Raw genomic sequence first — 14,653 nt, 5'->3', positions numbered from 1 at the left:
CTGAGACACACCCTCAAGTGAAGCTTGCTTTGATTGCTTCATACATTAAAGTAAACCAAGCAGAAGTAGCTATAGCACCTTGCCAAATACAAATGTCATTTTGCTACTTCTTCAGCTTAGATGTAACAAACTTAAATTTAAGATAAGCACAAGATAGAGTATGTATAAAAAAGCATTAGTAAGTTGATGAGTACTTCAGGTTTTGTGCCTTCATGCTTTGAAGGAATACATCAAATTCTTCAGAGGTTCTAAACTGAAGTTTCTCTGGCCTATGATCAGATGCTTCAGAAAGTAGTTAGAGACTGGCAGCAGATTCCTTCGTAGAGCTCAGTTGCCTGGTTATCTAGCTCACATTAGATTTAGGTTTGCTGATATCCTGTTTAGCACAAATGCTTCTTGAAGCACTCAAGTTAGTTTTACACTGCACTCTTGCAAGTTCAGTTTTCACCAACTTATTCTTACAATTTAGACCTTGAACTTCCACTTTATGCATTCAGCAAGGGGTATTATTTACATACAGCACATAATAGCTGGGAGTCTCAACTACTTTTCTTTTTTCTCTGGAATATCTGTGTTTTTACTTCTACTGATTAGTAGAAATAAACAAGGCTGGTCAGTGTGCCTTGACCAGTTTTAGAATTTTACTTAGTAAAATTCTAAGTGTTAGATATATATTTTTTTTCAGATACTGAAGGCCTATTCATACATGCCAAACCTCTTCCAACATACACAGCAGCTATCTTGCATGTTAGTAATGCTCCAGTCTAAAACCCACCCTCGCCAGGTTAGTTGGCTGTAGCATGAGATGAGCTCAGGAGGTGACAACTGAGTTGGAATAACAACAGTCAGCACTGTCATGTAGTTAAAACCACCAATCTTCACTTTTACTCAGAGCAATATTCACAGCAGGTGGGGATTAGATAGCCCAATAATAGCAAAGTTTCTCTGTGAAATCAAAACTGAGAAAGCTACAAATTCAGCCACAGCCACATTTGCTTGTCCAAGGCTGCACAAATTAAACATACAGTTAACAGAACTGTGCATCAACTCACTGTTTTCATAGGCCCAACTTAAGTACTGGGCCTTACAGTACACTTAGCTAAATGAGCTTCTTTCGAGACATACTAGAACTGGAAGTTCATTAAGAGATGTCTTGAAAAATTAAGATTTATTCCAGGTAATAAAGGAAAGGCTTGGTGACAGCTCCACAGCACCAAATGGACATGAGCCTTCATCTACCATACCTAGACCCATGCCAAGGTCAGTTTAGAGGTTCTCCCAGGGAGCCAAATGAAGACAGCTACAGAACTTCACTGCCTTCTCTTGACTTGGTTCATGTGAAAGAAGTTTCATGATCCCTCCTAAAGTCAAAGGCTATTAATTATATTTCATATATAGACATATATGCACAGCTCATAATAGAAACTACCCTAGCATTACCCAAAATGGTTTCAAGAAAGCAGTTGTAAGAACTAGCAAGGTTGACAAATACACTACTTAATCTTTAAGTACACTTTTTACATTATAATCTCTCAAAAGCTCCTAAGAAAGATAGCCAGCCAATGTTTGATGTTTTCTGTTCAAGTACATCTCCCCAGGTAGGTCATTTCTGGAGTACTTAGAAAACATGCTGAATTTACTCCATTCTGCTAGGCAACCTTTAAGCAACTTCAGAGTCCAACATTTGATTTAGTTTGATCTGGCTGACTTGCACACATGCGCATGACTATGAAGACTCCCGGGCAGCTTGCAAGTTTCTCCAACTGACAGTAACCCCTTTTCTCCTTGCTGAAAGGCTTTGTTCACCACTTAAGCCATCCATCTTTCCATCCTATGGAAAATAGGAGGCCCATCTCATTAGGAAGTAGCCTGTAATCAAGCTTTATAAATGACCTGAACACCAGAAACTCAAAGTAGGGGCAGGCATAGTTAGGCACCCAACTGGGCGCAGAGTTGCTTAGGGTGAAAGAACCAGGTTTTGCACCAGTGCCACCACCACCAGTAGACACAAGAGTCTAGTCAACTTCAGGCAGAGGTAAAAATAGTCAAGCTGAAACACCTTACTCCCATTTTGTTACCCAGTGCTACATGTTACCCACTCTTTTTATGTCCTGTTCAATCTTCTGTTTGCGCTCCCGCTTCTAGGTACAAGAATATCCGTTTTTCAGTTATATCACATTTACTGACAAGCTTTATGCTTAACCATTTATTATGAATAATATGGAATTTATTGATCTGTTTTCTTACAGAAACAAGATCATGGTGCTCACAGTTCTCATTGTATGCGAGTTCAACTCCCCTAACTCTTGTGTAAATGCTGCTCCTGAGGACATATCTGAACTCTGCTTTGCTTACCATCTTCATGGCATCAGAGTTGCAGCTACCAAGTACAGACAGCTCCCCTTTGCATTTCTTCTGCTTTCCTAACTGTCTGTTCATCTGTAAGCCCTGCAATAGCTACATTTTACATCTCTAAAACATTGCTATTGTTACAATATACCGGATAGCACTATGGCTTATGCATTCATCTGGAAATACATATTTAAGCCCCTTTTACATTGCTGTTGCTTGATCTAGATGTTAGATATCTCTAGAATTAGCAGCTGTTTTAATCAAAAGCCTAAAAAAATTACTGAAGTGCTATTTGTATGCAGTCAGACAAAATATTTGATCCCTGGATGAGTCATACCTGCTTTGTAGTGATGACACTAGACAGAACCAATAGTTGGGATGAGCTAAGTTCATTCTTCTCTGCCTTATGCATAAAGCAGTTATTCAAGGCTCAAAAGAAGTAATACTGCATGATGTATGTGGCAGCAGGAACTGTCTTGCTGTTCAAACTTAATTCAGTTCTGGCAGTTAAGCTTTATTTCCCCAAAGCAAGAGTGAAATGGAGGTCTAAGTATAGGCCTACAAAATGCACCTTAAAGCTTTAGTCAAATACACTAGTGCCAAAAAAACTTACAACAGATAATACTACATATGCCAACTCACTTCTTTGGGTTCCATATCAAACTTCTTTGGCCCCATCTGCTCCTTTGGCCCAACACTTGCAGGTCCCCAGGACTTCGGAGGATTCTGTAATGGCTGGGATGTCACTTGCTGCTGCTGCCTGTCAGCTGCTTCCCAAGCCTCTTGGGTCTGCTGCTTCTTTTGTTCAGGCTCCTCCCTAACACGGGCAGCCCAAGCCTTCACAGGCTCCTGCCTCTTTTGCTCTGGCTCTTCCCTAACATGCACATTCCAGGATTTCACTGGCTCTTGCTTCTTTTGTTCTGGTTCCTCTCTAGTTTGGTTTACCCACGGTTTTGGCGATTCCTGCTTTTTTTCTGGCTCTTCCTTAACCTTGGGTGACCAAGGTTTTGGAGGTTCCTGCTTTCTGGGTTCCTGTTCTTCCTTAACTTTTGCTACCCATGCCTTAGGCGACTCCTGTTTCTTCTGTTCCTGCTCTTCCCTCACCTTAGCTACCCAAGGTCTGGGTGATTCCTGGTTCTCTCGAACACGTGCTACCCAGGCTTTTGGAGTTTCTTGCTTCTTCTGTTCTTCCTCTTCAACACGAGCCTCCCAGGGCTTTGTAGACTCATGTTTTGGTTCCTCCTCTTTAACACGGGTTTCCCAAGGCTTTGGAGACTCTGGTCTTTTTAGTTCCTGCTGCCTAACACGAGATTCCCAAGGCTTTAAGGTCTCTTGTTTCTGCTTCTGCTCCTGTTCTTCAATATCAACAAGCATTTCCCAGGACTTCGGAGGGTCTTGCTTTCTAGCACTCTCAGCTTCCCAAGATTTGGGCTCTTCTGGCTTCTTCTTGACAGAGTACTCTGCTTCAGGCAAATAACGCCTGTTGAGAAACTATATAGACCAAAGAAACTTAATGGCTCCCAAGAAAACATTTTGCTGCTACAATTCAGGTCAGTTAAGATAGGTCACCCAGCTACTGAAAGCTCCTGCCCAAAAGCAGAACCTAGACAGTTTAATCACTGGCCATAGAAACTATGTAGGCAGCCATGGCTTTGACTAGACTGTAGACACCAATTATATTTTCTTGGCATGCCAGAGAAGTATGAATGAGTCTTGAACAGCAAGAGTGAAACATGCTAGAGCTGACTGGACCTGTGATCATTTTTCTCTAACTGATGGTCATAGGCTGTGCCATATGAAGTCCAGTTGCATTTTGTGAAGGTAATTCTTATCTTCAATAACATTTACAGAGCTTTATTACTGTATTAGCAGCTGTTCTGATAAAGTAGCATCACTTCTCCCAGCAGCTCCAGTTGTTTGGAATTCCAGTAACCAAATACAGCCAGCCCTTCTTATTCTTAATAGGAGTTTGAAAACTCAAGTTACCAGATCTGAATTAGTAGAACTGGATCAAACTCCAGCCTGCTTATTCTCATGAAGTTTAGGAGAACTTGAAAGTTTGAGTTTGCTCTTTATGACAAAAGAGTAAATATCTAAATTGTAGGCTGTACAAGGCCTACTGGCTGTGATTTTTCTGACAAGTCACCAGAAAAAAAACTCAAGTCATATGTTACAGTAGATTGCAAAAGCCTGTTCTAAAATACTCCCTCTAGTGGGATATCTGAGAAATAAGAATTCAGCATTAAGCATCAGCACATCTACTTCCTAAAGGATACCCCTCCTCCCTTTAGGTCTAAGCCTAGTAACTTTGGATATTGCCAGTTGAATCTTGTGTACATCAACTCAAGAGTTTGAAGGACTGTTTAAACAGGTCTTGTGCACACAAGATTCTATCTAGGGAGCTCTACTTTTCTGACAAATCAGAAAGATCTACATCTTTCTCAACTCTGCCAATATTAGGTCTATTACAACAAGTTCAGCTTTTAGAGACAGCCTTAGTAAATTTTTCCTCTATACTGTAGTACATTAAGTATGTTCATGTAAGTGCTGATGATTTATTTTTCTGACATGCTCCAGCACAGTGAAGTATTACTCTTTCACATCATAATTCCTCCCGATTTACCCACATACCTCAGAAATCATAGATTTGGGGTTAGAAACAGAAATGCAACCAGATCTTTAATACTTCCTATGTGTGGTAACAAACTGTTGCTCAGACTCCCCTTTGAAGTTTAGGTACTACAGAAGTGCAGATAAATTTCTGATAGGTAACAATGCTAAAGGAAAGGAGTTAGTGAGTTGCTTACCTCTTGCGGCTGTATTTCAGACTTCATAAGCTCCATAAGGGATTCTAGAGAAAGGATGTTAATTTGTTTCAACTGAGCAACTGTAAAGATGCAAATTAAACATAGTACCAAGTCTCCAATTCAATTAAAATAGTAATACTAGCTGCTAAACCAGATATTCTCAAAGCTCAGCTTGTCATTCAAAATGAAATGATTAGACAAGCTTTGTTAGACTAGGTTTTTACACTTGATTTCTGGAATTAGAAATATTCAAGTATCCACAATTCATTATTGCAATATATAATACTTATATCAGGCATTTCTCACAGCTTCAACAGAGGTTTAGTCAAAAAGCACAAACCCATCCTATTACTATCAGCAGTGAGACTGTTTTCTATTATATTAGTCAGAATAGGGTTGCAAGCCTTCCAGGTTTTGGTTACTGTATTGCAAGTGAGCTATAGCAGAGGATTAGATTTAGCAAGAAGCTACGCAAAGTCAATGCTCAATTCAAGCTTATCCCAACATTAAACAGAAATTGAACCCTAAAAATATTCCACCTGGTTCTTTGACAGACTCTCCTTTTGACATCTGCCTTGTCCTCTCAGATTTTCGATTTACTTCTTCCAATTCTTTTACTGGCACAGTGGTGCGAGGAGTCGGAATACTTTCAAAGTAACCAGAGTCTAGCAGTTTGGATAACAGGTCCTTCATGTGTTTATCTGAAGAGTAAAAAACCCATTAATTTAAGATATGAAAACTTCCAAATAAGCATTCAGATTACAGGTCTGACTCCTTATCCCTTTGGATAGGATCTTCCTACTTCAACTTCAAGTTCTCAGGTCTTCAGCAGTCGAATGTTTTAGCAAAGGAAATTGTCAGACTGGTTCATATATTACAGCAAAGGGCATCTTTGCAATGAAGAGGTAAGATTGCAGTTTGTACTTAAAAGCACGCATTAGGTATTAGCAACACAAGACTAAGTTGTTTAGAACTTCCTTCCACTTCCTTAAAAAGGGATTTATCAGCTGTACATTGTACAGACTAGTGCAGGCAAAGCTAGCCAAAGCTGTTAAGGAACTGCTCTGCAGATCTCTTAATAGTAGAGCAGCATGTTAGGCAAAGAAATTAAGAAGGAACAAGGACTGCAAAAACAGGCAGGGGAAAAGATGACATCCTAGACCAAGTTTAACCCTCTGAAGTTTTACTAAAACATCATGTAGAGTGGACACATACAAAGAAGCTTCACCGAGTATTCCTTAATATGAAGATTATGTAGTTTCCTCTTAATGTAAAGGGGGATAGCAGCTGTGAGTACAGAGTAAGACCTCAAGAGTAGTAATACTAGCTACTGTATCAGAGGGGGCTAGAGACAGGGCAGTTGAGACCAGTATGTATATCCAACAGTGAAAGAGCAATCCGTCACAACAGCAGTAATTAAATGAACAAGAAAACTTGTAGCAGCCTCAAAATCTAGGTGCCTTCCAAGGCAATGAAGGCTAGTAAGAAACCCAAGAAAACATAGTGGCTTCTAGCTGGCTCTCAACAGGAAGACAATCACTGCAAGTAGAAGGGAGACACTGGCAAAATCATCCCAGGAGTAGTTCAGATGTTAGCCAGGAAAAAAAAAGAGAAAGGAGAGACACACGAAAACAGAGCCCAAGATAGAGGCAACTGTTTGTACATGTCAACAAAAATAAGACAAAAGCCACCAGCTTGTAGCTTGACAAGGCCAGCTTGCACTTTGTCTATAGCAGTGCAAAAAGAGCAATGTTAACATTGGCTTGTCAGTTTGACTATCCATATGTGGAAGCTGGATAGGGCACATTAGTGCTCTGGGTTAACAGTTTCAACAATGTTATTGTCAGCAACAAATGACAGATTACTACCACATAGCCTCTACAAGACTAGAATAAACAGTACAAGCAAAGTCTGCTTGCAATGGGAAAGACAGCCCAACCAGAGTAAGCAGTTTCTACACTGAAAAGATCTAAACAGGAAGGAAAAGCTCTTGAAGCTAGAGTGAAAATATATTCTCTGGGGATGTCAGTTTACAAGCAGGGCTTTTAATTAAAGAAATCAGAGGCAAGAAAATGTGACAAGTCCTACAAATTTGAACATGCTTGGATAACAAAGACATTTCCAACAGATCAAACCAAGACTGCACTTTGGACTATTACAGCTCACAGAAAGTGCAATTAATACCTCTACCATCATGGTGGCATCTTAGCACTCTGGACAGATACTGGGTAAGAACCTGGAATGCCTACAAGATGAGAAAGTCTTCAGTGCCAGGGACCCTAGCTCTGAGGTCGCTGAAGCTTTGTAATGCACTCAAGTGTACTGAACTACTAAGTATTTCATGAAAACCTTGTTCCAAACTTAATATATTTGCAGAGATAGCCAAAAGCTTTCCCCTCCTGCTTCTGCAACCTACTCATGCATTAGTTTTTGAATTACTGCCATAATTACTCCTGGAAGGATCTAGGCACATGCATGAGAGCTGTTGGCACATTCCTACCAACAAAAAGTGTATCCCTTTCTAAGGCAGAGACCATTACAGCAAAATAGTTACTGCATCTGTACTTAAGGTAGAATTTAGAACAAACAGCTGCTCAACTTTGGAGAGCTGAGTTATACATGACATTTTGAAGTGCTCAATCTAGCAGACTTCTATATCTATGTTAATTTTTTAATGTGTTAAAATAGCATTCACGCTTCAAGTTTTAGAATAAAGTTCCATTTTTCTAAATAATACTTACATGTAGTTCCAACCACAGGTTTCTCACTGCCTTCTAGAAGGTCCCAGAAGTAAAGAGATGATTGTTCCATCTGGTCTTCAACACTAAATCAAATGAGAATTTCACCACATAGAATCATAGCTGAGATTTCTAGTTTTGTAGTATTCCACCACCTCTCTTTTTTTTTTTTTAGATATTGTTTAACTTCCAGCCTTCCAGATTAAGACAATGTGCCTGCAAAGTGATTCCTGACTCCTTTAACCCCTATGAAAAAGGATTCATCTACACTTCTGTAGAACTTGAGTATGATCTAATCTGGCAAGTGTAAATTCTTCTACTGATAATTAAGATAAACAGAGCCTAATGAGGCCGTAAGGCTGACTTCATTCCAAGACAGGAAGACAGCTGTAGCAGATAACCACTTTAGGGAACAGGTACACACAGGGGCTACCATCAACAGCTCCTGTTATTCTGCTGCTTGTTGAGAAACTTTGACATAGGTTCATCACCACTGATATACATTATGAATTTAAATTTTATCATGATGCACTTCATGACCCAAAGGGCATTGTGGATTACACTTTTGATGAAAGTGTAATTGGAATTTTAAGCTAAAAACAGCTCTTTTACTGAGATGAGAAACAGACATTCAGTATCCATTAGTAAGCAGCTCTCCCTTAGTGTTAACTAAGAGCAAAGATTAAGCAAAATGAGCGCATTAGCAATATTAAGTTTAGGAACATAAATCATGCTTGAGTGTGAAAAGACACTTGTCCATAAGATGTCTTAGCTTGCAACTTAATGACAGACTTTTCCTTTTTAAAATTGAATTCTTACTGCACTTATAAAACAGACTAGTCCTACAAAACTTATAAGGGGTAATATTATGAGCATGATACCAAGTAAATGCTTAGCACACACTGTCTCTTGAGACAACCTGTTGGTGACACTGAGTGACATTTAGAGCTAAGGTATCACAACCCTACTCAGTCAAATTCCTTGAATTGCTTTGAAGATGAGTATAACCACCTCCACACAGATACTTCATATTTGTTCATAAACAAATACATCTGTATCATCAGATTAACAGGAAACAGTTCTGTGTTTATTACAGTTAATTTCACAGACAGTGGAGAGCTCAGTGAAACAGCATGCCACCAGCTTTCCTGCTTCATGGTGGCATTAGACCAATTCTTTCCAGAAAAAGACATAGTATTTCAGGGCTTGTGTCTCTACCTTGTACAACTAGGGTCATAATTACTCTGAGCCTTGCAGAGAGTCTGTGGTATGATGTATTCCTGCTACATTCCCAATCTCAGACAGCTGAGAACACTAAAACAGAATTTTAATTAGCGTCCTAAAACTTAATATTTCAAGATATGGTACTGTCAAATAGAGGACAAGCACTGTTGAGTGTAGCATACCAATTAGACAAAGATAACTTTGAACATACCTCAAGTTCTCATTTCTTTCTGGACATGTCAGTTTTGCAAATCTTATGAGGTAGTCTAGTTCTTTAGAAGGCAAGTATATTGCACCATTCACACCACCTTTGAAATCCTTCTGGACATGCTCTTGTGTGAAGTTCTGCAGCACATACTGAACTTGAAGTATCGTACGCAGCTTTTTCTTCTCTGCCTCAAGCTTCAATAGACTCTCTCTTCGTTGAGCCTTTCTCTGGGCTTTCAGCAGCTGTTTTAACACACACATTCAACAATCAAACAATGGCCAAGTAATATTGACCATCCTACATTGATTAAAAATAGCTATTCACCTGGGGAAAGTTACAGAAGTTCCCAATTCTGTCTTGAGATATCCAAGACCTTCGATGTTCCTCCCCTAGCTGAGCTCCTGTACCTGCACTCAACTCCATCTAATGCAGCTTTAGTCAGCCTGAAAGCTGGAGGTTTCACTTGCCTTTACTAGGCCTTTAAGGCATTTAGATCTTGATTCTAGATAGCACTGATCCCTAGCTGCTTTGTTCTAGCTCCTTTCACAAAAAACAGAACTGATAAGTTACTACTAACACGAAGTGATCACCTAGGCTTTGAACATGCTGTTTAGTGATACAGAAGTCTTCAGCTGCCTTCTCACTTCAGTTTGAAGGATGTACTGGAATTCTACAATACTCCCTTCTTTCTGTTGGCACAAGACTGAACCACTTCGTTAAATAAGTGACAAGAGAAGTCTGAACACAGATAATAGCTCCCAGATTTGGCAAGAGGTTTTGTATCACATTAATATAACTATGCAGCAGAAACTACTCTAACAACTTCAGAACTTAAAATGTCTCAGTATGGGGCATTGTTTCATAGCAAGATCTGAAAATTCACAGCTTTTCAGAACATACTGCAAAGAACATTAGGGGCAATTCTCGCATACCCATGTATTTGCCATATTGGCTATTGAACTCACATTGGTAAAAGTGGGGCCAAAGTGTTTTAGCTTTAATTTATAGCCCAAGTTCAAGAACAAGCATGAACTGGTAGAAATTAATGCTAGGTTTGTTTAGTAAACATGTACAGAAAAAACAAGGCCACAATATTGTTTAATTTATGAGCAGCTGCATATGAAAACAGTGTGAAGGAATCCAGTATTTTTAACATTCATACAACATACACAATATTTTATACTTGACATACAGTAACAAAGAGAACCCAAAGCAACAACATGGCTGAAAAGATTCTGCTTATGTGGTGCAATAAACCTCAAAGCAGTACCTGTAATTAGTATTACACACAAAGCCTCTGTAAACAAAATTGTTTGCATCTCAGCCAACACTGAAGAGCCATTTGCCAGCCCTTCGGACTTCTAGAAGTGGGAGAGAAGCAATGCCAGAGCAGTGACTAATCATGTTTAGGATCCCCAGCACTAGCTCAGATCAGATCTTCAAGGACAGCATTTGCTTAATAACCAGGAGATCAGTTTCTTCAATAAATAAAATGTTGCTTGTATAAAAACACTGCATACAGTGCTTTAAACCCTGAATAAAGCCCAATAAAGCTGTATATCTATAATCTACTGTAATTAGAGACAGACAGCCATAGAAAAGTAATTACCAGCAAACTCCTCACATTTTGGTGAAGTGTTGCTGAGAAATGTATTCTTTAAAGAAGCCAAAGTGACTTACTGTTAATCCCAGCACTACCGCTTGCTGAAAAGGGATCATTAAAAGAATCTGGAAGAGACCTCAGCAGGTCATTTAGCACAGCCTCCAGACCAAAGCAGGGCTGGCACTGACTCCCCAACTAGCCATGTTCTGGGATGCTTTCAAGATCTGCCTACATACAGCTTAAATTCCACAGCTTCTCTAAGCTGCCTCTCCCATGCTTAATTATCCTCAGAATAGTTATCCTACCTAGTTTGAACCAGTTTAAAATTTATGGCCATTCTCCTGTCATCTACCCTGGCCTAGCTCTATCCCCTCAATAATCTTTGAGATTTGAAGGCTAACATTACATCTTCTGGCAAACCTTTGCTTATCCACACTTCAGAAGCCAAGTGCCTCCAGGCTCTCTGTGGATGTTTTGGTAGGACATCATCCTGATGTCCAGCACTGGGCTAAGCAAAGTTTATCTACATCTTACACTGGAAGACCAAAATATACTGACCTGGAGTCACTAGCAAACACAGTCAAGTTCTGATGACTTTAGTTTTATATACCTGCATAAGAACTTGTACCTATCACAGAGGCCAGCAATAAACCAAGCTGTCATTCTCTACTGTAATTACTACTCCAAACAGTTTAAACTCATTCTTTCCCTGAGATCCAAGATAGAAACTTCCACATATTTTGCCCACTACTATATGAACACAAGCATTAGAAGAGCACAATCATTTTAAGGAGGGTAAGTTTACCCCACAAACATTGGTTATCTTGTAACAATACAGGGAGCATCATTTTATACTTACATCCTGGCTAAGGCCTGAAAAAGTCTTCTGAAGCTCCTTGGCAAATTCTAAGTTGTGTACTACTTCTTCATATTTCTCCACTGCCTCCTACAAAAGAGGAAGCAGGAATAAAACATAACAGGTTCAATTGTAAGACCATGCTATTTTATAGTTTCAAACAACTAGTTTTCAGACAGATTTTATTCTATTCTAGATTAAGTACCAGTTACAGTTTACATAAGTCATTCATGGTTGCTCAAGATTCAGTACAAAGCCAGCTGCACAAATAACCTAGTATCTAACCTGGATTAGACTCTCTAGGCAGAATCTCCTACAACACTTAGTATATTATTGTCAAAAGAGTTAAGCCTACATATCAGTTAATTTCTTTCCCCTCAGCCCCCCCACCCTTTTGTTTCCAAAGGCTTCAGCATCAACAGTAAAGGAGCTATTTAGTCAGGCACTGATATGCAGGCTTGGAAGAAATACAGGAGAAATGCAATTTCAGCACAGAATGTTCACTTACAGCTAAGCATCAGAGTGCTTTCGGGTAACTAATTTCTACGAACTTTAGAAAGCAGGTCAGGCAGAAATGAGTCATTCTGAGTTTTGCTTCCACAAATGAAGCAATGCATTCTATCTTCTTCATTAAGAGCTTTAACATTTTATTCTCCAATCTTTAAAAAAAAAAAACTAGATTCTTAAAAGCATTTCAATACATTTTTTTTAAAATCTCCCTTTCCCCTCTAAGTCTGTTCATTTTATGTCTCCTTCATAGCTCTGAAGATGCAAAATGCTATAAAACAGATACGATTTGAAGGTATGTGCAACATAAGACATGCCTAGGTAGTAACAAGTTAAATAGTTTCAGATTCACACACATTTTCCACTTCTAGTATAGTTTAAGAGTTAAGAAATTTTTAGGTCTATTTAACAAAACCATTTTAACAAAAGAATGAATATTAATGTTAATGCATATGTTTCAGTACTGCAGTGCAAGTTTAATCTACTGTCCTGATAACACCAAGAACATCCAAATTGACCATCTATTTTTCTTACATAATTGGAAAACAAGTTAGATTTGCTCTGCAGTCTCAATCTGCTTGTTCAGTTACTTTTTTGCTACTTGTAATATACTACACATCTCTAAACTTGAATGTTACTAACAAGTAAGTAACAAGTTTTCGTAAAGCATTCCGTTTAGTTTTAAGTTCTCCTCACACAACTTACCATGCAATTTTAAAGAACTAATGAGCAAGTTCACTTAGTACTTTGGAGAACTTGGCTTTTAAGATTCAGTTGTGTGTCAGATGTGTGGACACTATCAAGAGTTAACAGTAAGTTATTAGGTAGATTGTAATAATTTTACCCTTGACCCTACAGGCTCCAGGGTAAAGCTAAACACCTTAAAACATCAAAAATCAAAAATCCCATCATCACTGTTGAGAGAAGCTACAAGTCAACCCACAGGAAAGCATTGTCATGCAGTCAATACTAATATTTATCAACAAAATGACTCAGTGATAACACTGAAAGCCTGCTCACCTTGCAAAACAACTTAAATATTGACAGGGAAAGGATATTTAACTTGCTGTTGCTCATCTTTGATTTTTTTATTCCCTAACACAAGGTTAGCACACCCAGTTAATTCTACAGGTGTTCATCATAAGCAGTTTAGCTCAAGACCCTGGTGAAACAAGTTGATCTGATGTGTACTTCTCTCCCTTTATGAGAGGCAATAAAGATTACATGAAGTTATCATTGGAGATGGAACTCTGACAAAGCATTACATGCAACTAAGCTTTGCATTAGACAAGCTATTAAATTCTGCTCTAGCTTCAAACACTACAGCCAGCTATCTGTACCCACATTAAGAAGGTGCGTCTGAAAGACATACAAATGCAGTGTTCCCGTATCTTAACTGCTGAAAGGGTAAGTTAGTATTAGTTGACTGCTGAAAACTATTGTAGAAGTACCTATCAAAGGCAATAATTTGAACAACTTGTCCACCATTGTCACTTTAACAAAACTGAATCTTATTTGCCATTTTAGAAGTTTGAGATATTCTAGAAACTGAATTCAAACCCTTAAATCAACCTCAGCTTGCAAGACTGAAAGCCAGTAACTGAGACAGCACACAACTTCCAAAGCTGTAGGTAAATGTCTGCAGCAGCAACCTGCAGACTTTCACTCCCCCTTTAGTCTCCCACTTATTTTTATTTCATTTCCACTGGATAGTCTGAAGGGTCTACTAAAGATATTTGGAGTAGCTTTCAAACTTCCACAAGGCTTCTAGGGGAAGTAGACTGTTCAATAGTGTCATTCCATTAGTGACAGATAAAAAGTGTTGTTTGTAATACCTAGCATCTAATCCCAGCAGACTTGAGTCTATACATTCCCACATTTAGTCGGAAGCCTTTGGGGGAACTAAAAGGTCACGCACTCTGTTTCAAAACATCACATTTTATTTATTCTACTTCCATACTTACAAAGGCAAAGCAACTTACCCTGTTTGGTTCTAAAGTATTAAATAATCATTCACTTCAATATCTACTCTGCTTCCAAGCTATAATTTCCCCTATTACCCCATTTTTGACTAGCTTTCATTTACAAAGAACTCAGTAAGAGAACACTATGTGTTCTCTCATACTGCCACCCACTGAAATAAATGTTTCATTGACTTCTAGCTTTAGAGTTCATCTGCAGTATTAGTACTCACTCAAGTATCAGTGCTCCTTATCACATGATTCATCTTTAAGGCATCCATGAAGTACATTAAAAGACAACTAAGATAACCAAAGTGATAAACCACAGGCCTCATTTAAACTCTTTGGATTATGCAAAATAAAGTTACATAGATATGCTAAAAAATTTAATTGTCAT

The 14,653-nt window shown here is 38.7% G+C and overlaps 1 protein-coding gene across 2 annotated transcripts in view; it reads right to left on the bottom strand.

The window, feature by feature from the left end:
* CAPRIN2 (caprin family member 2) overlaps positions 1-14,653 on the bottom strand; it is a 34,815-nt gene that overhangs the window by 16,035 nt on the left and 4,127 nt on the right. The window contains exons 4-10 of one of the 2 annotated variants that reach the window (XM_088521551.1): positions 11,792-11,878; positions 9,333-9,571; positions 7,901-7,983; positions 5,699-5,860; positions 5,160-5,203; positions 2,995-3,843; positions 2,100-2,141 (exon numbers count right to left, since the gene is read on the bottom strand). In XM_088521551.1, the coding sequence (XP_088377677.1) occupies positions 2,100-2,141; positions 2,995-3,843; positions 5,160-5,203; positions 5,699-5,860; positions 7,901-7,983; positions 9,333-9,571; positions 11,792-11,878 (1,506 nt within the window). The remainder of the gene's footprint in view (positions 1-2,099; positions 2,142-2,994; positions 3,844-5,159; positions 5,204-5,698; positions 5,861-7,900; positions 7,984-9,332; positions 9,572-11,791; positions 11,879-14,653) is intronic. The other variant, XM_010212472.2, reaches the window with a different exon arrangement.

This window comes from Tinamus guttatus, unplaced genomic scaffold (genome assembly GCF_059628265.1).
Source record: "Tinamus guttatus ecotype Peru unplaced genomic scaffold, ASM5962826v1 Tinamus_guttatus_pri_ptg000125l, whole genome shotgun sequence".
In the NCBI taxonomy this organism is placed as follows: Eukaryota; Metazoa; Chordata; class Aves; order Tinamiformes; family Tinamidae; genus Tinamus; species Tinamus guttatus.
The sequence above is the reverse complement of the archived record's forward strand: the minus strand, read 5'-3'. Positions and strand labels throughout refer to the sequence as shown.